Raw genomic sequence first — 23,131 nt, 5'->3', positions numbered from 1 at the left:
GGAGGCAGGCGTCCCAGGGGCTGTCTTCGTCACTAAGCCAAATGCCCTCCCGTGAGCACACTGCTGTTGGCCAATACAGGGAAGAAGGCTCAGGAGCTTGTGTCTTGGGCCCAGCCTCTCAGCTGTGGTGGCATCCAGCCCAGGCCTGGACACTGTGGCTGCATGTGAGGCCCGCATTTGTGCGTGTGTTTGGATTTGATGGTGGTAAAGTGTTCCACCACATTTCACATTCTTACGTGAGGTTCTTCAGTCATCTTTGTTTTGCTTAGAGAATCACATTTGCTAGAGAATCATCTTGTTTTGCTTAGGGAATCACATTTTTTAAAAATTTATTTTCTTTAGGTCTAGAATATTGTGGGTCTTTTAAAATATAGGGGTAGGATTCGTGTTTGGAAAAAGAAGATTTATTTGAGTCATAAAAGATAATTCTGAAATTACATTCCAGAAGCACAGCACCAATGTCTATGGCTTTCTATGGCTCTCCGTGGCCAGAAAGGCATCGGGCATTCTCATTCCGCTGTCTCTTGTGCCGCAGATGTGCTTCAATGTCTACTGTACGGGAGATCTATTTTGTAGCCTGATTTGCATAAAAATAAAGACACTGACTTTATTGTTAGCATACATTATGCCCATTAGACCAGACGCCCCCACCCAGCCCTCTGACTCTGAGCCTGTCGGTGGCATCACCTCCTTGTCGTTCTCTGGAAGTGGAGGTGGTGCTGCTGCTCAGTTTCCATCTCTGGGAACTACGCAAAGCCCCTTGTGAAAATGGAGCATTCTTTCTGAATGCAGTGCTAATGACCAAATTAGCTGCTTAAATACTTGAACGTAACAGTAAAGATTACCAGAAGTATTGCTGTATTCTTAAAAAAAAAGATTTATTTATTTATTTGAAAGGTAGAGTTACAAAGAGAGAGAAAGGGAGGAGAGACAAAGAGAGCTCTTCCATCTGCTAGTTCACTCCCTTGCCTAATGTAGTTTTTACATCATTGGCCAGCACTGCGGCTCACTTGGCTGATTCTCAGCCTGCAGCGCTGGCACCCCGGGTTCTAGTCCCAGCTGGGGCGCCGGATTCTGTCCCGGTTGCTCCTCTTCTAGTCCAGCTCTCTGTTGTGGCCCAGGAAGGCAGTGGAGGATGGCCCAAGTGCTTGGGTCCCTGCACCTGCATGAGAGACCAAGTACTTGAGCCATCTGTTGTCTCCCAGGGTTTGAATTAGTAGGAACCTGAATTAGAAGTAGAATAGCCAGGGCTCGAACCAGGCACCCTGAAATGGGATGCTAGCCTCCCAAGCAGTGTCTTGACAGCTGCGCCACAGCTACCCTAAATTCTGCCCACTTCCCATGCCCCGTGCCTGAGTTTATCTTTTCTGTTCCACGTGACATTTTCTTTTCCTTGTGACCTCTTCATAGGTGCTAGGTTTTTCCTCTAGCAGAGCTTATTCTCGTAACCAGGAATAAGAAGCCGGCAAAGTTCCTGGGCTCAGCAGAGTGAAGAACTCAGGGCGAGAGGCAGGATAGTCATTTGGGTTTTTTGTTTTGTTCTGTTTTCTCCCTGTAGACTGGAATGAAGACATAGGATTAACATGCATCTTTGTGTGTGTGTGTGTGTGTGTGTGTGGTGTGTCTAATGTCTTCTAGGGAGAACTTGAACGGCAGCTTTTACAAGCAAATCCAATTCTGGAATCCTTTGGAAATGCGAAGACTGTGAAAAATGACAACTCATCTCGCTTTGTAAGTTGGAAACATCAGAACCTTTTTAATTCCTCCAATTTCTAGTTAAATGTCTTACTATGACAAAGCAAATGAATTACTTTTCTTCCTAGATGTTAAGAATTTCCTATGGAAATGTAATATAAATCACATGTCATTTTAAATTGTATAGTAGCTACTTATGGAGAAACAAAGCCATGTGAAAGTAATTTTAATTGTTTTATTACATAGATTTCCATAATTAAATACGTGTACATTGCTGTGTGGATATGTAATTACGTAACCTCTCGGAGCCTGCTTCTTCTCCCTGGGGGTGTTAATGTGGTGTGCGGATTCCCTGCTGTGCACTCTGAGTACTTAGCACAGTAAATGTTCATCAAAGTTGATATCACATATGGCAGATATTTTTTTCCTGTCTTGCTGTATCCGTGGGATAGGGACATGAAGAGCCTTTGTTACTGCTACTACTTCTCTTTAAAAACTGCTCTCCCTCTTACTTCCTTGAGCTCTGCTTCCCCTGCTCCATCTGCCTGGGCCTAAATGCAGTGATGGCGACATCACTGTGACCTCAAAGACACGTGCTCCCCGCTGCAGCTGTTGGCAGTCCACACGTTAGTGGCCAGTCCTCTCTGAACCCATGGTTCATCCCTTCAGCACTTCCTTTGCCCAGCCTTACGGTCCCCAAGGTTCTGTAGCCCTTTCCTTCGTCATTGGTGGGAGAGGATCTTCAGGCATCGCTTACTTCCAGGCTGATGCGTGTCCAGGACTCTGCCCCCATGGTGATGTTCCTTTTTTAACTGGGAATGTGACGTGCTCTGTGACAAGCAGAGGGGACCAGTGTCAGGCTCATCAAGCCCAGAGGTAACCTGAACACCCTCGGCACGAGTTTGCCCGCGGCTGTGAGCAAGTGTCGCAGGCCAGGGGACTTAAACAACGGGCATTAATTTCCCTGAGTGTCAGAGATCAAGGTTTTGGCAGGTTTGGTTTCTTCTGAGTTGTCTCCCCTTTGCAAGTGGCTGCCTGCTCCTCCTGTCTCTTCGTGGCCTTTCCTGTGTGCTCGTCTGTGTCTCAGTCCCCTCTCTTCAGGACACCATTTGTATCTGGTTAGGGCCACTGTAACAACTTTGTGTGAACCTGATCCCCTCTTGAAAGGCCTGTCTCCTGAGGTCTGTGACACAGGACAGGGGGATGGCCCAGGGTAGCCCATCACCTGCTCCGAGAAGGGGCCTCCCACATCACATAAGGAACAGGGGTCTGTGTGTTTGGAATATTACTGATTCCAAATAAGATGAAATATGAAGCCACATGCCATTGGTTTCAGCTTTTTGTGTGCAAAGTGGGGTGGCCAGTGTGCCCGTGTCTGGAGGAAGCATGCCCTGGCTGCCTGCATTTATAAAGATTGGAACAGACTGAGCCCCTTGTGGGATTTCTGTCGCCCCCTGGGTCAGCCCCACTAGCCTGCACCGTGGTAAAATCTTGCACTGCTGCCACTGGACAGCCCTGTGTTTAGTGGCTGTGTGATGGGAGGGAAGAGACAGTGAGCTCCCAGCTTTGGTATGTGACACTCCATGAAGCTTTCCAAGGGTGTTTGCATGGAAAATCCTTTACTCTACCACATAAATCAAGCTGCCAGTCTATCCTGCACCTTCCCGCCCTTCGCCTGAGCCACACTCTAAATTCAAGAGGAGCAGTTTTGTGTCTGGTTGTCTCATGTTTGCCAGACAAGATAAATCACCACTGAGCCATGATTTGTGTCCTTTGGTGAGCAACGTAGTGATCCCGTTCCTCCACAGGAAGGATTTCTCTACCTGCAGCATACATTTCTCCTCATTATTTTTGTGTTTGGGACAGTTGAAGTTCTGGAATCATTGTCAATGGCTAGCTAGCAAATGAGCCTCGAGTCGAGTGGTTTAAAACCTTTCTTATCTCACATTTTCTGTGGGGCAGGAATTCAGTAGCAGCCCAGCCAGGTGGTTCTGGCTCAGGGTCCCTCTGTGGCTGACCTTAGGATGTTGGCTCAAGCTACAGAATTCTGGGGCTGCCTGAGGCCAGAGGGTCTTCCTTTCGGTGCACATGGAGGCCCTGGTTCCCTTGGCTGTTGGCAGTGGCCTTGGTTCCTCAGTTTTCAGGCCTCGCTGCTGGGCTGCATGAGAGTCCTCATGGTACAAGAGCAGCTGGCTCCCCGCCCTGCCCAGAGTAAGCCAAGAGCGCACTCGCAGTCTTCTGACAATGCCCTGAGGGTCAGCTGCACCCTGCTGCTGTGTTCTCTTAGGGGCTGGAGACCATGAACCCTCAGAGGGACCTCCGTCATGAGCCTGTGCAGAATACATAACTGTCATTGCCTGAGATCGGTTAGCGCTTCATCAGAGGCTGCCAGTGGAAGCTGAAGTGTCTGCAGACATTTTTGTTTGTTCAGCTGTGACCCCTGAAGGGTAGAAGCCGGGGTGCCCATGGATATCCTGCCAGGCATAGCAGAATCTCCACAACCAAGAGTCACCCCGCCCAGAATACCTGTTATGCCAAGGAATTGCTTTTGGAAATGTATTTGCAAAATAATATGTGTGTTTCCTTAATGCTTGTCACTTTTTTTTTTTTTAAAGATTTATTTATTTATTTGAAAGGCAGAGTTACAGAGAGGCAGAGAGAGAGAGAGAGAGAGAGAGGTCTTCCATCTGCTGGTTCACTCCCCAAATGGCCACAATAGCCAGAGCTGGGCCGATCCGAAGTCAGGAACCAGGAGCTTCTTCCGGGTCTCCCACGCTGGTGCAGGGGCCCAAGGACTTGGACCATCTTCCACTGCTTTCCCAGGCCACAGCAGAGAGCTGGATTGGAAGTGGAGCAGCTGGGTTTTGAACTGGCACCCATATGGGATGCCAGCACTGCAAGCGGTGGCTTCACCTACTACACGCAGCACCGGCCCCAGTACTTTTGCTTAACACCTCCTATTGCAGAGGGTGATACCAGTAACTCTGGTTGGACCCTATTTTGTATTCTGGTGGGAACGGGATCTTGGATTGTTTTCTAGCCACCTTGTGGCACTCCACATAGGAAAGGTACAAGAACCAGTGCCTCATCAGACCTGCTTCAGCAGATACCACCTTCCATAGCGCTTGCACTACTGGATGGATGACTAAGCGATTACTAAGAGGGCTCAGTCAATATATTAAAAGCTGGTCTTTATAGGTAAGAGGTTTTAGAGTAAGGCCATGTTCTTGGACAAAGCTATTTCCCCAACCAATAAACAAAGATATCTTTACAGTGTTGACTTTGGGTTTGAAGAGTCCACCTTTATTGAATGGATATTGAATTGCTGTTTAGAAATAGCTCAGTTGCTCTCTACAATTACGGTAAAGCATCAACTACACAACACTAAACAAGTCGTCGATGTTAGGAGTTTCACGAAAAGCGAGTGATCAGTCTCATTGGTTCAACAGTGCTTCGTGACAGGACCCCTCAGTGTTTTTCTGTGAATGTTGCCAGTGCTCTGGTTCTCAGGGGGTTTGAAAGTGACCAGTGTTGGCTGGCGCTGCTGCTCAATAGGCTAATCCTCCGCCTGCGGTACCGGCACTCTGGGTTCTAGTCTCGGTCGGGGCGCCAGATTCTGTCTCGGTTGCCCCTCTTTCAGGCCAGCTCTCTGCTATGGCCTGGGAGTACAGTGGAGGATGGCCCAAGTCCTTGGGCCCTGTACCCTCATGGGAGACCAGGATAAGTACCTGGCTCCTGGCTTCAGATCAGTGTGGTGCGCCGGCCGCAGCGGCCATTGCAGGGTGAACCAACAGCAAAGGAAGACCTTTCTCTCTGTCTCTCTCTCTCTCTCTCTCATTGTCCACTCTGCCTGTCAAAAAAAAAAAAAAAAAAAAAAAAGTGACCAGTGTTGCCTCGGTTTTTTAAATTAAATTTTATATGATTTTATATGGTTTTAATCTGTTGGACAATTTCATTATTAAGTGCCTCTTCTTTGCCAGGGACTGTATTCCTTTAATTGACATCTCTGGATGTCCAGTAGATTTCTCACATGTAATGTAGTCCAAATGGAAATCTTCTCTTTTTCCCTTCCAGATTTGTTCGCTTATGTCTGGGGTTGGTGAAGATTACCCTCAGATTATCCAGTTGCTTAAGCTTAGATAGGAATAAAAACAGCAGCAACAACCTAAGAAAACAACATGGCCAGGAACCCTCCTCCGGCCAGCCTTTTGTTCCCGGCCCACGGCTCGGCTGGAGGGGGAGCCTGTAGGCTATGCATCTGGTCTCCCCGTGTTGCTCCCTGTCCGCGCCTGTCTGCCTCGCTGGTCTGGCACCCGCTCTGAGCAGGCCCCGCTGTCACCACGCCCTGTTTCTTTTCCTCCTAGCAGTCATCACAGTCTCTAGCTAATGCCTGCTGAATTGTCACCCCCCTTTGCTAGGACATCAGACCTCTGAGGGTCGGGGCCTGGTCTGTCTGGTTTTCCTCTGTACGTAGTACAGAGGAAGGCTTATTTACAGAATTCGGTTAGTTACAATGCAAATGCCTAGTACTAAGGGCTGATTCTCTCCCACACCAAGCTTCCAGCCTCCCAGGGCTCCCCTTTGCTGTGGCTTTGACCTTCAGGAATTTTCGGTGACATGCCCTGGTGTTGTACAGATGAGCTCAGGGTTACGTGCTGCATGGGCGGCTGGTTCTGAGAACATGAGGACCCCGTTTTAGAAGCATGGGTGGAAGATGTGTGGGAGGCAGTGGCTCCACAGACAGGCCGGGTGTCGGGCTGGGAAAGAAGTGAGTTATGTGTACGGTGAACTTCCATGCAGGCATTATTTACAAGCCACACGCTTGGCACTGCGAATGTTGAAGCTACAAACTCCATACCACTTTAGAACCCATTTGGTTCCGTTTCTTTGATCTGATACAGACGACTAATTTCCTGAAGAACATCATTTCTTTCAAAGATGCCAGCGTGTGGTTCATATTAAAAGGGGATTCTTTAGGAGAGCATTGCCCTTATGAAAATAATCGTCCACAGTTAGTCCAGCTCTCTGTTTATGGGGAAGAAAAATGCATTCCAGATGGAGGCGATTTATGTAAAATGAATCTCTCATAATGGAGCTTTTAAAACAGGGACTTGCACTGCAGAATGATCGTTTTAGATCAGCAGACACATCTTCCCTCAAAGTTTCAGTGAGAATCGCTTTCTCTATCTGCACAAATCCTTGTTTGCACCTTCTTCTCTAGATGGGCATTAAGAAGGTTTGGCAGTTCCCAAGTGCCACATGAGTGGGAGTTGTGCACCCTCACGTTCATTGATTAGCGAGCAAGCACGAAAGAAACGGTCGTGTGCATTGATGGCAACCCAAATCTGTTGACTGAGAGCCTCTGCCCACAGCTTTCCCAGAAGATTGACAGAGGCAAAAACAAGGGCGTCAGAACACGCAGCCCTGGCACGGTCAGGCCTCTGGCAGCGCTCCCACGCAGACAGCCCTCGGGGCTCCCTGGAGTCCACTTGTTCATCCCAGAGCAGGCAGGGTCTGTCTGTGTCTCTTTAGCACTATTCATATTTCCCCAGTAATTTCCACTATCCATCACGCTAAGTAACAAGGCCACTTAGCTCACATGAAAACTCGTTTTGCTCATCACAGAGCTTCTGGTGTCATCTGGAGATTAAGAGAGCCGAAGCATTTAAGGTAGCCATCTGGCCTTTGGATTAAGTGCTAGCTCGTTACTCCTAGGATGGGTTTCCTCATTCAGAGCGATAGCTGTCTCCAGGGTGGAAATGAAACCAGGCTCACTCACACACCCCTCTCAACGCCGAGGTGCTTAAAAGCAAACCACAGCTTCTGGTACCAAATTAGAAAGGGAGGAAAATGTTTGCAGAACATGAAACAAACCCATATTGCCCCCATATTAATTTGCTAAATGGCAGTCTAGGTTTGATTACTACAGATGTGTTGTAACCACCTCAGAGCAAGTTCAGAAAAGATGCCATTTCCAAACAAATGAAATTTTGGAAACTAACAGGATTTTCTTTTCTTTTTAAAAAGAGTTATTTATCAGTTTATTTGAAAGGCAGAGAGATAGAAAAAAAAGGATAGAGAGAGATCTTCCATCTGCTGGTTCACTCCCCAAATGGCCACAACAGGTAGGTCTGGGCCAGGCAGAAGCCTGGTGCCAGGAACTTTATCTGGGTTTCCCACATGGGTGATAGAGGCCCAAGTACTTGGTCCGCTGCTTTCCCAGGTGTGGTAGCATGGAGCCTGACAGCACTCCGATAAGTTGAAGCATCAGCTTAACCTGCTGCCCCACAACACTGGCCCCATTCTTGTTTCCTTCATGGTATCAAAATACCAGATATCCAAATTTTCCTGGTATTTTTTAAGTGAAATTCCTTACAGTTTATTTTTTAAGAAAATTATAATTGCCTGTGCTATCCAGAACTCTTCTGTTGTGTAATCTTAATCCATGGCATGATGCACAAAAAGTATATGACATCAAAATGTGTTAACTTGGGGCTGGCGCTGAGGCGCAGTGGGTTAACACCCTGACCTGAAGCACCAGCATCCCATATGGGCACCGGTTCTAGTCCCAGATGCTCCTCTTTCTATCCGGCTCTCTGCTATAGCCTGGGAAAGCAGTAGAAGATGGCCCAAGTCCTTAGACCCCTGCACCCATGTGGGAGACCTGGAAGAAGCTCCTGGCTCCTGGCTTTGGATTGGCACAGCTCCAGCTGTTGCAGCCAGTTGGGAAGTGAACCATTGGATGGAAGACCCCTCTCTCTCTCTCTCTCTCTCTCTCTCTCTGCCTCTCCTCTCTTTGTATAACTCTTTCAAATAAATAAATAAATCTTTTAAAAGTATTAACTACAATCAGTACATACTGTCCTTGTCATGGTTTTCATTCTTTTCCCTATTTTTGTTGGCGAAATTCTTTTTTATTTTCAAGATTTATTTTTTTGAAAGGCAGAGTTACAAAGAAAGAGAGGAAGACATGGAGAGATATAGAGATCTTCCATCTGCTGGGCCAGGCCAAAGCCAGGAGCTAGGAGCTGCTTCTGGGTCTCCCACATGGGTGGCAGGGACCCAAGCACTTGGGCCATCTTCCACTGCTTTCCCAGGCACATCAGCAGGGAACTGGATCAGAAGTGGAGTAGCCAGGACTCAAACTAAGTTCTCATATGGGATGCCAATGTTGCAGGTGAAAACTTAACCCATTAAAATTATAGTGCCGGCCCCTGTTGGTGAAATTCTGCTTGAATACTCTCAATTCCATAATCTGATATTTATGGAAATCAAATATGAAGTAGACATTTTCAGCCCAAATTTTTTGACCTGTGTTTAAAAGATAGAGGACAATCAAACTCTTGTTGTTTTCCAGATTTTTCTAGATTTTTGTTTCTGAAAGAGTATCGCACATATAAGGCTTTTTAACTCCCAGGTTGTATTCCCTGTCCTACATGACCCTATAGAAGAAAGCACGGTCATTCTACTCCTGTGGTGACTGTCCAGCCCGAGGCATGGCCCCCAGACAGCCGCACACTCCTCCTGCCTGTATGAGCAGCAGCAAGGGGAGCGTTGAAACCCGAGATCATTTGTGGGACGTTCAGTAAAGTATTTCCCTGTGTCTGAAATGTTACCGTGCTGTCAAAGTGCTTGGCTGGACCTTATAAAATATCTGAGCACAAATGTCGCGTCACTTAGAGTTGTTCAACCTTGTAAGGTTTTTGTGTCATTCAGATGTTTTCAAAACAGAATAAATTCTAGAGCTTTGGCTTATAACCAAGATTATTAGTAACAAAAGAGGCTGTTCTCAGAGATGCTGGATTGTTCCAGGGTATGAAGAGAGGAAGCAGGTGGGCGACAGCCTGGGTCTACTCTCCCTCCTCCCCAGGCTGTGCTCCTACTGCTCCACCCCTTTTCTCTTTATGTCCTCTTTTGTGGCCCTCTTCCTGAGCATTTTCGTGTACCCAGAAGATTGCTCCGGCAGCAATGGCTAGAGCAGGTATGGCCTCCAGCTGTGAAAGGGACAGCCGGCCAGGGAGACGTCCCAGGGAGCAGAGTGCTGCATGTTGGTGACTTGGCTTGTTTATCCTTGCACGGACCACGGTCTGAATTATCTGAGGACATTTCTGTATACTTTGCTTGTTCAAAAGGCCAGAACCTTCATCTGCTTCCATTTTGCTGTTGAGTCTCACTTCTTTCCCATTGTAATCTCCCTTAAAGGGGGGAGGAGAGAGAGTCACTAAATGGGAAATGTTGAAGATTAAACCTCAAAATTACTGGAGCTCTAAGTTTTCTATACATTAACTTTATCTTTTCGTCCAAATAAAGAGTTGTTTTTTTTTTAAATTGGATGAATTTTGAATTTCTAATTTAAACCAAAGTGGTACAGACAAAAGAATAGCAGCTAGTATAAAGAGTTGAAAGCTTAAAGACTATGTGGATACATACTTCATAAAGAAACTAAACAGACATGTTGTTGAAAGCTGAAAGTTTTTATTACTGGATATAACAGATTTTCAAAAGTAAAATATTTTCTTAGGTAAGAATTAGGTGATACCATATGATTTTGATTAACCTTTTCGCTGTGTTAAAATGAGAAGTTTGAGAAAGTATTTGTTCCAGCAGTTTGCTGGCAGTATATCCTTGTAGCCATGGAGTAATAACACTGTCTTGTGACTTCTGTCTCTTAAAATAGCACTTTCTAATTAACTCAGTATTGTATAGATAATTCAGCTGTTTAAAATTTATATAGACTTTCAACCCTCAGTATAACATCAGGATCCAATTTTAGTCTGAGTTTTTTTTTTTTTTTTTTTTAATAACAGTCCTAGGTAGAACTAATACTTAGGACTAATCATTTTTATATCTTAATTCTCTCCTAGGGTTCTTCCAAGGAACAAAGACAAAATATACTCATTTTAAAAATAGAATAAAATTCATTCCCTCTTGTAATTACCACATGAACCTAAGATATATAGTGTGGAATATTAGTAATCTTTTTTCTTCACTCTTTAATTATTGATAGAAAGAGAACAGATTTTATGCATTCCACTTCATCTGAAAGCATATTACTCTTTCCTCACCCTAGGAATCTGTTCATCGTTACACAGCATTTTTTCCCAACTATGCTTTTAAAAAGGATTACAAGAATGGAACTGCCTAGAGGAGGCTGCAGTAACTATTGTGTCATCCTTTAGTTTGCTGATGATATCACCCAAAATAATACCAGAAAGTATGGAAAAAAGGCTAGAGCCAACTTTATAGTCTCCTTTTAGATTCCAGTGGACGTAGTTGAAAACCAGAAGTTTCCATTTTCTATCCCTAAAGGCAAAGAGGCAACCACTTCACAGATGGTAGACTTCATGAGGAGGCGGATGTAGAGACAGAGCACCCGGGGGCTCTGACGGTGACGGGGAGATTCACTCCAGAAGCAGGGTCTCCACTTGAGTCCTCAGATAGCACCTACGATTTTCTCCAACTCTAGAACAATACATATTTCTAAGGACAGAAAGGAAGCATGGTATTAACATCCAATTAGTCATTCAGTAGGAAGAACGTCCTTGTTCAGTATCTTGCACAAGAATCTAGACCATCTGTTTTGCTGCAAGAACATCTGACAGTGTTTTTTCATCTTGTGTGATCTTTGTGTACTTCCCACAACGTTATCTGTTGCAGTTCACAAGTGGACAGGTGAAGGCAGGTACAGGTACAGACGTTACTAGGAGGAAGCAGATGATGTAGCAATGGAAAAAAAAATTTGGATTGACCATTCTGACTGGTGAGGATAAATCTAAAATTGAAAGTGTTCCACAGCTACAGAATAAGTAAGGCCTTCTTTGCTTCGGCAAAATTACGAGCTGTCATACAGGGGCAACAAGTGACAGTCTGCTGGCAGGAGAGAGAGAGAGAAGCATCTACATTTGCTGCTTGGAGTAGCTCTTAGCCCAGATGTCACGTCTCTCAAATAGTGGATTCCTGTACAGCTTAGAGCTGAGATCAGGTGCGGCATGCCAAGGAACTTTACGCTTTTATCTGTCTGTCTAGAAGGCAGAGTGCAGGGAGAGAGAGGCAGAGCTTTCCCATCTGCGGTGCCCTCGGGCCACTGTGTGTTCTGCTGGCCCCAGCACCACCACCCTTTGTAGTGACTTTATTTCTGAAGAACTTACAAATAAACCAAGAACCACCGAGCTTGAAACCAGTGAAATACTTGATCAACTCTAAGGTGCTCGGCTCCCGCGGCCCCGTTTCTGTGCACCTTCTCCTCCTTCCTCTACGTTCTCTGGAGATTCTCGGCTGTGCACAGAAGCGCCTGCACCGCGTGCTCTCCAGGGATGGAAAGACCTTAAGTCCGGAGAGGGGAGCATTAGCTCATCAGCTCTGAATGCTGTAATTACATTATTTGCGTAAAGTTGTTACTTGTATAAAAGTAGCGTTTATATGATTCACAAGAGCGTGTCTCAAAAAGAGGGAAAATTTTTCTCCCCGTTTACAAAAAATGCAAACAAAACTCTATCCTCCATAAAACAAAACTGACCAGCCACACAAATTGCTATTTTTATTATGTGAATTTTAATTAACAAGTTCTGTTTTTAATATATATGTGTATATATATATATATATATATATATTTAAATTTGAAAGAGAGGCAGACCAAGAGAGAGTCCCCCATTCACTGGTTCATTTTCCCCAAAATGCCTATAACAGCCAGGGCTGGGCCAGTTCAGAGCCAGGAGCTGTCTAGTTCTCCCACATGAGTGGCAGGTAGCTAATTACTTGAACCACCTCCAACATGGGCACCCATTAGCAGGAAGCTAGGATCAGGAACAGACCCCAGACTCAAACGCAGGCACTGAGATATGGGATGTGGTTGTTCCACATGGCTACTTCACTGCTACACCACTTGCCTGCTGCAAATAACATGTTCTACACAGAAGAAAATTACCAGGACACCCGCCCCTGGTAGTCAAGCAGCCTTGCGTTGTCGTCTCCAATGGGGTTTAGATTATTATCTCAGTGACATGGGATCAGCTTCTAGGCCGGAAGACATTGTAGGTGTTGGGACTGACACCATTCTTCGCAAGGAGGTCCCAGTTTCACCTGTTCTGTCATCCACACACTCACACTCAGATCCATGTCCAGAATATTTCTGGTTTCACCATTTGTTTTGATCATTTATTGTGTAGAACAATTACTTTTTTTGTACATGGCCTTGTAAGAGGTGGTAAGAGTCCATTAGCCACAAATGCCTTTGCTCCTTGTGGGAATCGTGCTTGTGGCTCCTCCTTGAACTCCTCGAGAGTTGTATGGCCTTGGGAGCAGACCCTCTGTGGAATGCACGTCTCTCACTACAGTGGTGTGGCACCTCGGGGGAATCTCATCCCTGGGCGTTTGCCAGAGCCGAGCAAGGCTTGGAGATTATAGGAAGCCGCGGGTTGACATCTTGCTGGAGGCAGAGTTAGAAGGAGCTGCGGGGCGTACTGTCGTGGGCTAGGACTTGCCACATGAGCTGACTACTTTGCTCCTCGCCAACAGCAAATCAGCACCCAGGGACTTTGCTCCCATGTCCCCTTGTGTGGCTTGCTCGGGTTGGATTTTTCACAAGGGGAAAACCAGTGAGTTCTTCGTAATGTTCATAATGCCAAGCACAAATAGATGGATTCTTGATTTTTGTAAAATGTCCTCCATTTTTTTCTTGAAAAAAAATCAGTTGTTGAAGTATAGTTTATTCCCAAGAAAATGCAGTTTATAAGCTCTGGTGGTGTCATCCCCAAACGGACTACTAATGTGTTCTGCTTGGAGTAAACACTGGAGAAAACAACACTGTTTATACAATTTTTTGCATATTTATTTTATTTAGTTGAAAAGCAGAGAGACAGAGAGGTCTCCCAACTGCTGGGTCACTCCCCAGATGCCTGTACCAGCCAGGGCTGGGCCAGGAACTCAGTCCCGGTCTCCACCTGCCACTTCCCAAGGTACACATCAGCAGAAAGCTGGAATGGACAGCGGAGCTGGGGTTTGAACCCGGGGACTCCAATATGCAGACATCCCACGCAGTGGCTTAACTGCTGCACCAAACTGTTTTCTGTCCCTGTGGTTTCTTCTCTTTAGAATTCCAGGTAAATCTTACTGTGCAAAGTGTAGTGGTTTATGTCAGACTTCTTTCATGCAGCGTAACATCCATGTTGAGTGCATTGCAGGATTCCCCTTCCTCCCGCCCTCCCTCTGTCCCTTCCTCCCTCTCTTCCTTCCTTCCGTTTGAGAGAGAGAGCTTCCATCTGCTAACTTACTCCTCAAATGCCTGCCCACAACAGGCAGGGCTGGGCCGAGGCCGGAGTCGGGGCCCAGGAACACAATCCAGATCTCCCGCGGCGGTCGGGGGAGCCAGTCACTTGAGCCGTCACTGCTGCCCCGTAGGGTCTGTAATAGGTGGGAAGCTGGAGTCAGGAGCCAGAACTGAGAACTGAACCCGGGCACTCGCTGTTCCTTTTTGTTGCCCAGCAGCGCAGGGTTCCACTGTGTGAACAGACCACAGTTCCTATAGTCATTCAGTACTTGGTGGGCTTTTAGGTTGCTTCCCGTTTGGCGCTGATAATAATGAAGTGGTTACAAACATTCAGGTGCTCGACCGTGTGGACGTGAACGTTCGTTTCTCCTGGGTAACTTCCTAGAAGTGGGGTTGCTGGGTCATCTGGCAACTGTTTATGTGTAAGAAAACGGCACGCTGTTTCCCACAGTGCTGTACCATGTTGCATCTCGCCAAGGTTGTGTGAGACGTGTGGTTGTCCTGCATTCTCACCGTTCTCCCATTCTAGTGAACATACAGTGGTATCTTGCTGTGGCCATCTTCATGTGGATTTCCCTAACAACTAGTGATATTGAGTAGCTTTTCCCACGCTTATTGACCACAGTCACTTAATGAGTGTCTGTTCAAGTCTTTTACTTAGTTTTTCTATTTTTTAAACTAGGTTGTTTGCTTTGCTGTTGAGCTGTAAGAATTTTTTGCAGGCAGTAATTCATCTCGTAATGTGTTTCACAAATGTTCTCTCACGTTTGTGGCTTCTCTTTTCATTTTCTTGATGGTGTCTTTTGAAGAACAGAAGTTTACATTTTTGCTGAAATCCATCTTATCAATTTTTTTAAAGATATATTTTATTTATTTGAAAGAGTTACACAGAGAGAGGAGAAGTAGAGAGAGAGGTCTTCCATCTGCTGGTTCACTCCCCAATTGGCCACAACGGCAGGAGCTGTGCCGATCCGAAGCCAGGAACCAGGAGCTTCTTTCGGCTCTCCCATGTGGGTGCAGGGGCCCAAGGACTTGGGCCATCTTCTACTGCTTTCCCAGGCCATAGCAGAGAGCTGGATTGGAAGAGGAGCAGCCGGGACTCGAACCGGTGCCCATAGGGGATGCCGGCATTGCAGGCAGCAGCTTTACCCGCTACACCACAGTGCCGGCCCCCCATCTTATCAACTTTTAAATTTTATGGTTCATGCTGTTTGCATTGTACCTAAGAAATCTTTATCTAACTTAAGATCATAAAGATTTTCTCCTGTTTGAGAAGTTTTACACTTTTTAGTCTGCACATTCGGATCTGTAATCTACTTTGAGTTTGTTTTTGTATACAATGTGAAGTAAAGCTGTAGGTTCACTTTAAAGACCCGTCTGTCCCCATTAAATTGCCATGGCCTTTTGCTGACAGTACATTGACGTGGTCATGTGTGCATGGTCTGCTTCTGGATTCTGTTCCGTTGACTTGTGTCTCCGGCCTTGAAGCAGTAACACGCTGTCCTGTTGCACTTGCAGCTTTCTGAAACCAAGTAGCGTGAGTCCTCCAGCCGTGGCGCTCTTCCTCGGCATTGCTGCTCCTGCCCCAGGTCTTTCCCATGCCCCAGTGAACTTCAGAGCCAGCCTGTGACTCCTGACTGGACTCCCGTGTGAATAATAGTGCTGGCTCGCTAGGATCAGTCCTAGAAAATAGCAGCCTCTGCCGCTGCTGATGTCTCTTTATTCTGCAAAATCTCCAATCTGGTCTTTTCTGTCCATATTTGTAAGAAAGAAGTGACTGTATTTGACTTGGCTTGCTTTTCCTTTTTTGGTGCTACTTTGCCTGTTTGGTGTTATGATAGCTATGAGATAATGGCTGTTTTCTCTTTCATTAACGTAATCATATAGTAAAGACATGAGCTAGTCCTCACAAATGCATAAAACTATTTCGTACGATCAAGTCAACATTTTTAAAGGAGTAATTTTATTTCATTGTTTTTACGATTACACTGTGTCCAACTTTTCTCTTGCTTGACTGGATTTCTTATTTCCTAGGAAATTGTGTAATATTACTCAGATTTTCACATCTATCAGGAGAAAGCTGGATGTAGTACTCCTTTAAAGCTATGAAAATCTCTCATATCTCGAATTATTTAGAAAAGTTTTTTTAAAGTTTTGAATGCTGGGGTTTTCATTACTTTTATTTATAATTTTATCTGTTACAGTCCAGGAAAGTAGCCTATCCTTTTGCTATTTTTTAAATGTATTGAGGCTTTTCTTTTCTTTTTATTTGAAGCAATGTATAATGTTGACTTTGTGCCCAATTCATATGGATACTTGGCAGGGCACATTGTCTTAGTATCTTACTATAGTGTTCATATCCTCTGTGTCCTGACTTCTTTTCATTTTTCTCTTTGCTTCCAGGGCAAATTTATTCGGATCAACTTTGATGTAACTGGCTATATCGTTGGGGCCAACATTGAAACATGTATCCATTTCCACAATCCCATAACCCAAGAAAAAGAATGATGTAATTTTCCTCCAGCCTCAAGGCAGCCCCCTGTGGTCTCACCCCCATTGTCCAGATGACAAGACGCAAGCCCAGAGATTACGTCGCTTGCTCGGATACTCTCACTTGTAACTCCAAAATGGTGGTTTTTGTTGCTGTTTTAAGAAACCAAGGCATACATGGTTCCCATGGCTGGGGACGTAGAGAGTCCTCCAGTATGTGTGTGTTGCAGGGGCATAGGATGTTCAGATAACGCTGGGTGGTGCTGCTCTCCAGCTATTGCTTATCCATGTTTTTTGCTGTCTCCTTGTGATGTTAGTGGCACGAGCATACACTCACTGAAACAGGTCATGTAAAGTCATTTCAGCTTGTGTCAGGTAGAAATGATAGATGTCCTCATCCCCAAAGCAAATGTGGAAGGAGAGGTCATGAAACAAATGGTTCTGAACTAGAAAGGGGTGCTGTTAGCTGTTCCGATAATTGTTAGAATCATCTCCAGTGGTCGCAATACATCATTTCTCTGCCTCAGGTGAGGAAAAGAGCAGTAGAAACTACTGATGACCATGAGCACTGTTTGATGTCTCTAAATACACTCGGCCAGCAAAAGGGAGAATGGCCAAGCAGGGACTCTGCCATCTAACTTTCGTGGTGTTAGTCTGTTACAGCATCTTCCGGATGAATGCATTTTTCACTTAGCATCCAGGATGGGTCTGGGATGGTCTGATTTGAAATTCAGGCTACATGGCTCATACAGAATTAAGTTACTGTGTTGGCCCCAGGGAAGCTTGACTTCAAAAGAGGCAGTCACCTCCCACGGCTGTGAGCAGCATCCCTGCGAGTCCAGGATGACTGTGCCTGCAGACGCTCCGCGAGTGTCAAGGGCCTGTGGAGACTGCAAGGTCCACGCCAGCCTCAGCCCTGAGCCCCCCGACGGGGTGTGGTGGTCTGAAACGCTGGGGCTGAGCTGTGGGTGCTAGACCCGGGGTCCTTCGGAGGCGCCCTGGGGGAGGCCAGTGGTGACTGATCGCAGCTGTCAGCTCACCCCAGCTGACCTCAAGGCGTTTGAAGTTAGCCTTGGTGCTGAACATCCAGGGGCCGGCACCTGGCGTCTGGGAGGCCAGCACAATGGGCTTTGGGAATCAGACCAAGTTTTGACTCCTGGCTCCACTGCTTCCTTGTCATTTTCACTAATTTCTTTGTGCTTAGTTTTCTTATTTGTAAAACTGTGAGAGTAATCCTGGTATGGCCAGGCTTCTCTTGCCTTAAACAGCTGTTCTTCATTTTTTAACAGCTCTTTGCACAGTGCTGTGTTGTTTAAATGCAATCCAAGTTGGGGGTGGAGTGGAAGTGTAAGAGAAGCCCCCTCTAATCTTTTAAATCCCCTCCCAGACCAATGATTCTATGAGATTGGTGGGAAACATAAATTACTAGGTTTTTTTTGCTTGTTTTCACACACAAAATAAGCTCATGTAGAGTAGTTGCAGGATAGTTACTGTGTAGCAGAGAATGAAAACATTTCACAAGGTAAATTGGTGTAGACACTGAAAGATGACTTCCTTTTCAATATTCCTTAACCATCCTTGCTCAGACCTTCTGGAAAAGTCTCGTGCTGTTCGTCAGGCAAAAGATGAGCGGACTTTTCACATCTTTTACCAGCTGTTATCTGGAGCAGGAGAGCACCTGAAGTGTAGGTTACCAAGGCTGCTACTCTTTTGTATCCATCTGAGTGTGTGTGTGTGTGTGTGTATATATATATATGTGTGTGTGTGTGTATGTATGTATGTATGTATTTTTTTTATGTTAAAGCTTTTTGAGAGAGAGAACCATGATGGGAAACAGTAGTTGTAAACAACACCCAATTTCTAGCTGGTTAAATCATGAAAATAAGATTGAAGTTCCCTTCCCGGGGGTAAGTACTTTATCCTAAGTGGCAGGCTTGTGGATGTTGCTACAGTATCCTTTGCACTTTCATTTCTTTTCTTTAAAAAAAAAAAAAAATTCCTTTTTAATGAGAAGACCGTTGATGCATTCTGACACAATTCTCTTTCAACATTTATAAGCGTGAAAGTAAAAACATACATAAACTTACATAGTAAAATTAAGTAGAATAAATTTTTTCATTCCTGGATTTACAACTGAGTACACACTACGCTTACACTAGTAGTAAAAAGAGCCTGTAGCGGATTTTACTTATTTGTTTTTCATGAGTCACCAATTCTGGAAGCGTAGGGCTGGGCAGCTTGAGAGGAGACTCCTGGCCTGGTCAGAATTTTGCTGAGTCAGAAGTCTGTGTGGTATGAGGGAGCAGCATGTTGGACCCCCTTCAACTCCCAGAATCGGGGCCGCTCCTGCACAGCTCTTCCGTATTTCCCCCAGAGGTCACAGTAGGCGCGTTTAGGTGAGACTTCTCATCTGGGCTCTAGGCTTTGGCTGATCACAGGCATCCGAGAAAGCATCAAACTCAGAGCTCATTAGGAAGGAAACCCGCGAGGGGAAGCAGGCAGCGAAGAGCTCGCAGTTTCAGGTGGCGCCGGCTGGAGAGGAGCCCCGCGGGCTGCTGGTTAGGCAGGCCAGGTGCTAACTGCAGCAGACGTGGCTCCAGAAGCACGAGTGTCGATCAGCATGTTGTGGGAGAGGAGACAGGCAGAACCTAACAGAAGTGAACTGTGACGTGGGTAAGAACGGGGGTGGGGGCTCAGCAGAAAGTCTCTATGAGAGGGCCGGGGAGCCTCTGCCTGGGGCAGGCGGCCCTGCCTCTTCTGGTCTCCCCTGAGAAGCATCCTTCTCTGCACAAGAGCACATTTCCCGAAGAGCAAGGTCCCTTTCACTCATGGCCCCTGGGTCCAAGTAGTCAGCGGGGGCATCCCTCATAGTCTGTCATTCAGCTGTGAGGTGCTCGTCACCCTGAAGCAGAGAGTGTTTCAGGCCAGCCGGTGCCGGGCTGGGAACCTGTGTGGTCCTTACCCTATGCCTTCCACCTGGCGTCTTACGCCTGCTGTGTTTTCATGTGGACCCTCCTGCGTTTGCTGTCAGCCAGTTGCTAAGCTAGGAATCTAGACTGTGGCTTTTTTCAAGATTCATTTATTTGAGAGGCAGAGTTAGAGACAGAGGGAGAAACAGTTCACTCCCCAGATGGCCGCAATGGCTGGAGCTGGGCTAATCCCAAGCCAGGAACCAGGAGCTTCTTCTGGGTCTCCCATGTAGGCACTTGGGCCATCTTCCACTGCTTTCTCAGGCTATTAGCAGGGAGCTGGAGCGGAAGCGGAGCAGCCTGGACTCGATCCAGCACCCATATGGGATGCTAGTTCCACAGGCAGAGACTTAACCTACTATGCCATAATGCCAGCCTCCTGGGCTCTGGCTTTTGAAAGGCTTCCTTCAGAAGGCAGCTCAAGTTTTTCAACCTGAAAGCACGGTTTAGTTGCCTGGAGGACTGACATCATTTCCCGGTCATCCTGTTTCAAATGTGACACATGAACCACCAGCCTGGAGACCCCTGCTGAGGTTTCCCGCTGCTCTTCCCTTCATCGTTCTTAACTGGTGCTGAGGATGGCGTGTACGGACAGGAGCGTCCCAAGGGAGGGGGCAGGTGCTGGGGAGGGGTTGAGTGGTGAGCCCCCGCTCTCCTGGGATCCTCAGCGCTGTTGGGATGCTGGCGTATGTTGGTGTGCGTGTGAACATTCACTGAATTGTGTTCCTTCGTGTCTCCTTTCAGCGGATTTGCTGCTCGAGGGGTTTAACCACTACAGGTTTCTCTCCAATGGCTACATTCCCATCCCCGGCCAGCAGGACAAGGATAACTTCCAGGAGACCATGGAAGCGATGCACATCATGGGCTTCTCTCACGAAGAGATTCTGTGTATGTGGCTCCCTCTCCTTTCCTGGGGCTTAGAAAGTCAAGGGGACTGGGCAGCCGCCGAGAGCTGCCTGGGGTTTTGTGAAACCCTGAGACGTTGCTGACCCAGAAACTTTGCATAGCTAATTTTTAGCACCGAATAAATTACAGTGTGTCTCTGCTACGTCCTGATAAATATTTGTGTTAATGTTTTTTTCTTTTGATCAAATCTGTAGCAATGCTCAAAGTAGTATCCTCAGTGCTGCAGTTTGGCAACATCTCTTTCAAAAAGGAGAGGAACACCGATCAAGCTTCCATGCCAGAGAATACAGGTGAGCGGACGAGAGCGGCGCTCGTTCCTGTTTTAGGAGCTTGTGTTGAGTGCAGGCACGGAAGTCCTCCGGGTGTTTTCCAGGGGACTCACGAGTGAGGTGGCAGCCCCACGTGCCTGTCTCTGAATGGGGGCTGTCGGGTATAGGTGGGAGTGGCGCTGGCTGCTCTGCCTTCGCCTGGCAGGAGTGGGAATTGAGGGGAGGGGAACTGATCCCGCAGCCATCTACAAGGGGGCCGTAGATGCTGAATTTCTGCCGTGCCGGAAATACAGGCCCAGTGTTGCCATATGTGACTATAGTTGACTTTTTTTTTTAATTAATTAATTTATTTATTTGAAAGAGTTACACAGAGAGAGGAGAGGCAGAAAGAGAGAGGTCTTCCATCTGCTGGTTCACTCCCCAATTGGCCACAATGGCCATAGCTGCACCAATCTGAAGCCAGGAGCCAGGAGCTTCTTCCCAGTCTCCCACGCAGGTGCAGGGGCCCAAGGACTTGGGCCATTTTCTACTGCTTTCCCAGGCCATAGCAGAGAGCTGGATTGGAAGTGGAGCAGCCGGGACTAGAACCGGTGCTCATATAGGATGCTCATATAGGATACTTTACACTGGTCAGGAACAAAAGTTTGTGAGCCAAAAAAAATAGATTTGTGAACTTCAAATTTGTATCCAGTGGCCTGGAGACAGAAAGAGCAATAACAAATCTGTTGTTACCTGGAAGGCTCTGTTGCCCAGGTAGGAGGCATCTGTGAGGCACTGTGGCCGATGAAGGCTGGCATAGAGTCACTCCACCTGCCCTCCCGTCCTCAAAACAGTGCTGCTCTTCTGCGGCCAGTTTGAGGCTTGTTAACTCTTCAGTTCTGTGAGTGTTCTCAGGGACCTGGCTCTCTGCCTACGTCGTGGTCACCTACTGACCAAGCTGTGGCACATAGTCTTAGAGCTTTTGACTCTCAGAACCTTCATTTGTGCCATTCATCAAAGCAGGCTGACCGGCACGTGGGCCCGCATCCTGCATATGGCTTTGCTGGAGCTAAGACGTACAGTGGAGCGGTAAGATGCAGAGTGAGGCACGCGTTAGTGTCACCTGGCTTTGAAACCCTAACATGACCTATAAGCAAAAGAGGATCAGGTCCCTCTCAAAGCACAGTGGGCAGCTACAGACTGAGAGTGAGCGCGATGTTTGTTTGAAAGGACGGGAGACGCGGTTCATCAGACCCGTGCCTGGGCTAACTTTAAGACTCACTCGGTTTGCCTGGTAATGACCGCCAGGGTCCCGCGGGTGTTAATGCTCTGGGGGGCTGTGGGTAGCAACGCAATACTGAGGGCTTTCCCACTGCAGTTGCACAGAAGCTCTGCCACCTGCTTGGGATGAACGTGATGGAGTTCACTCGGGCCATCCTCACGCCCCGCATCAAGGTCGGTCGGGACTGCGTGCAGAAAGCCCAGACCAAGGAGCAAGTGAGTCTGACCTTAGTCGCCGTCACAGGCCTGTTTGCATGAAGCCACGGTCATGGGACGTTCTGCTTGTAACATGCGTGTAACAACCTGAGTCAATGAAAACTCTAGCATGTGGCGCTTTCAAGTATTCGTTTAGGTTTTGTTTTGTTTTGTTTTCTCCAGTTTAGGGATTCCTTCAGATGGTTTTAAGTGATTTATGCTGCAGTCGACCTGGACGCCATAGCCCCTCCCCCAGGTCACCTAATCCAATAGGCAAGTCTGTCCTCTTCAGGGGCCAGAACTGCAAAAGGGCCACTGCCACCTTGTCCCTGCGCTGGGTGTCCCAGCAACAAGATTGTAGGAGTTAGACTTAGCCATTCTGTGGTGGGATATAAAGAAATGACACTGATAACTTGGACAAGAAGGTGGCAGGCGACTTGGCCAACCAAGTGAACTGCCCAGGCAGCTGGTGCACTTGGGACCCCAGGGCGCAGGCAGGAGTTGTCCTCACTGGGCATCTTCATCCATAATGCCTGCTGTTGATGTCTAAAATGGAGACGTGGTTAAGCTATAAATGCCATTTCCGGCTTTTTGATTGCCTCGTAAACATTAAACCCTGTGTAACTAACAGCTATCAGAGCTTTGCCAAAATTGTTTCCAGAGTGAAAGGTTGATGTTATCTAATTCTAGGCCGACTTTGCGGTTGAAGCCTTGGCAAAAGCCACCTACGAGCGACTCTTCCGCTGGCTCGTCCACCGCATCAACAAAGCCCTGGACCGGACCAAGCGCCAGGGAGCGTCTTTCATTGGGATCCTGGACATTGCTGGATTTGAAATTTTTGAGGTATTTCACCCTCTCCTTCCTCCCCACTCTTTTTCGTTTTGTTTATTGTTTTAAAAATATTAAGGTTCACTATATACCAGGGCCAGTGCCAGGCACCCCAAGTAGAATGGCCAATAAACAGCTGCAGCCACTGCCATTCTCCTAGAGCATCCGACAGTAGACGCCAGGTAACCACCAACTCCACAGATGTCGAATGACACAGTGCATGGGTGCGTGATCGACGTGTGGGGAAGCCATGG

At 46.9% G+C, this 23,131-nt stretch overlaps 1 protein-coding gene across 6 annotated transcripts in view; it reads left to right on the top strand.

The window, feature by feature from the left end:
* MYH10 (myosin heavy chain 10) overlaps window positions 1-23,131 on the top strand; it is a 136,501-nt gene that overhangs the window by 59,212 nt on the left and 54,158 nt on the right. For all 6 annotated transcript variants that reach the window (XM_017348899.3, XM_070061373.1, XM_051825192.2 and 3 more), the window contains 7 exons: window positions 1,639-1,731; window positions 16,364-16,427; window positions 18,037-18,135; window positions 20,164-20,307; window positions 20,520-20,615; window positions 21,952-22,070; window positions 22,740-22,892. In XM_017348899.3, the coding sequence (XP_017204388.3) occupies window positions 1,639-1,731; window positions 16,364-16,427; window positions 18,037-18,135; window positions 20,164-20,307; window positions 20,520-20,615; window positions 21,952-22,070; window positions 22,740-22,892 (768 nt within the window). The remainder of the gene's footprint in view (window positions 1-1,638; window positions 1,732-16,363; window positions 16,428-18,036; window positions 18,136-20,163; window positions 20,308-20,519; window positions 20,616-21,951; window positions 22,071-22,739; window positions 22,893-23,131) is intronic.

Source organism: Oryctolagus cuniculus, chromosome 17 (assembly GCF_964237555.1).
Source record: "Oryctolagus cuniculus chromosome 17, mOryCun1.1, whole genome shotgun sequence".
In the NCBI taxonomy this organism is placed as follows: Eukaryota; Metazoa; Chordata; class Mammalia; order Lagomorpha; family Leporidae; genus Oryctolagus; species Oryctolagus cuniculus.
This window is presented reverse-complemented; position numbering and strand designations above follow the sequence as displayed.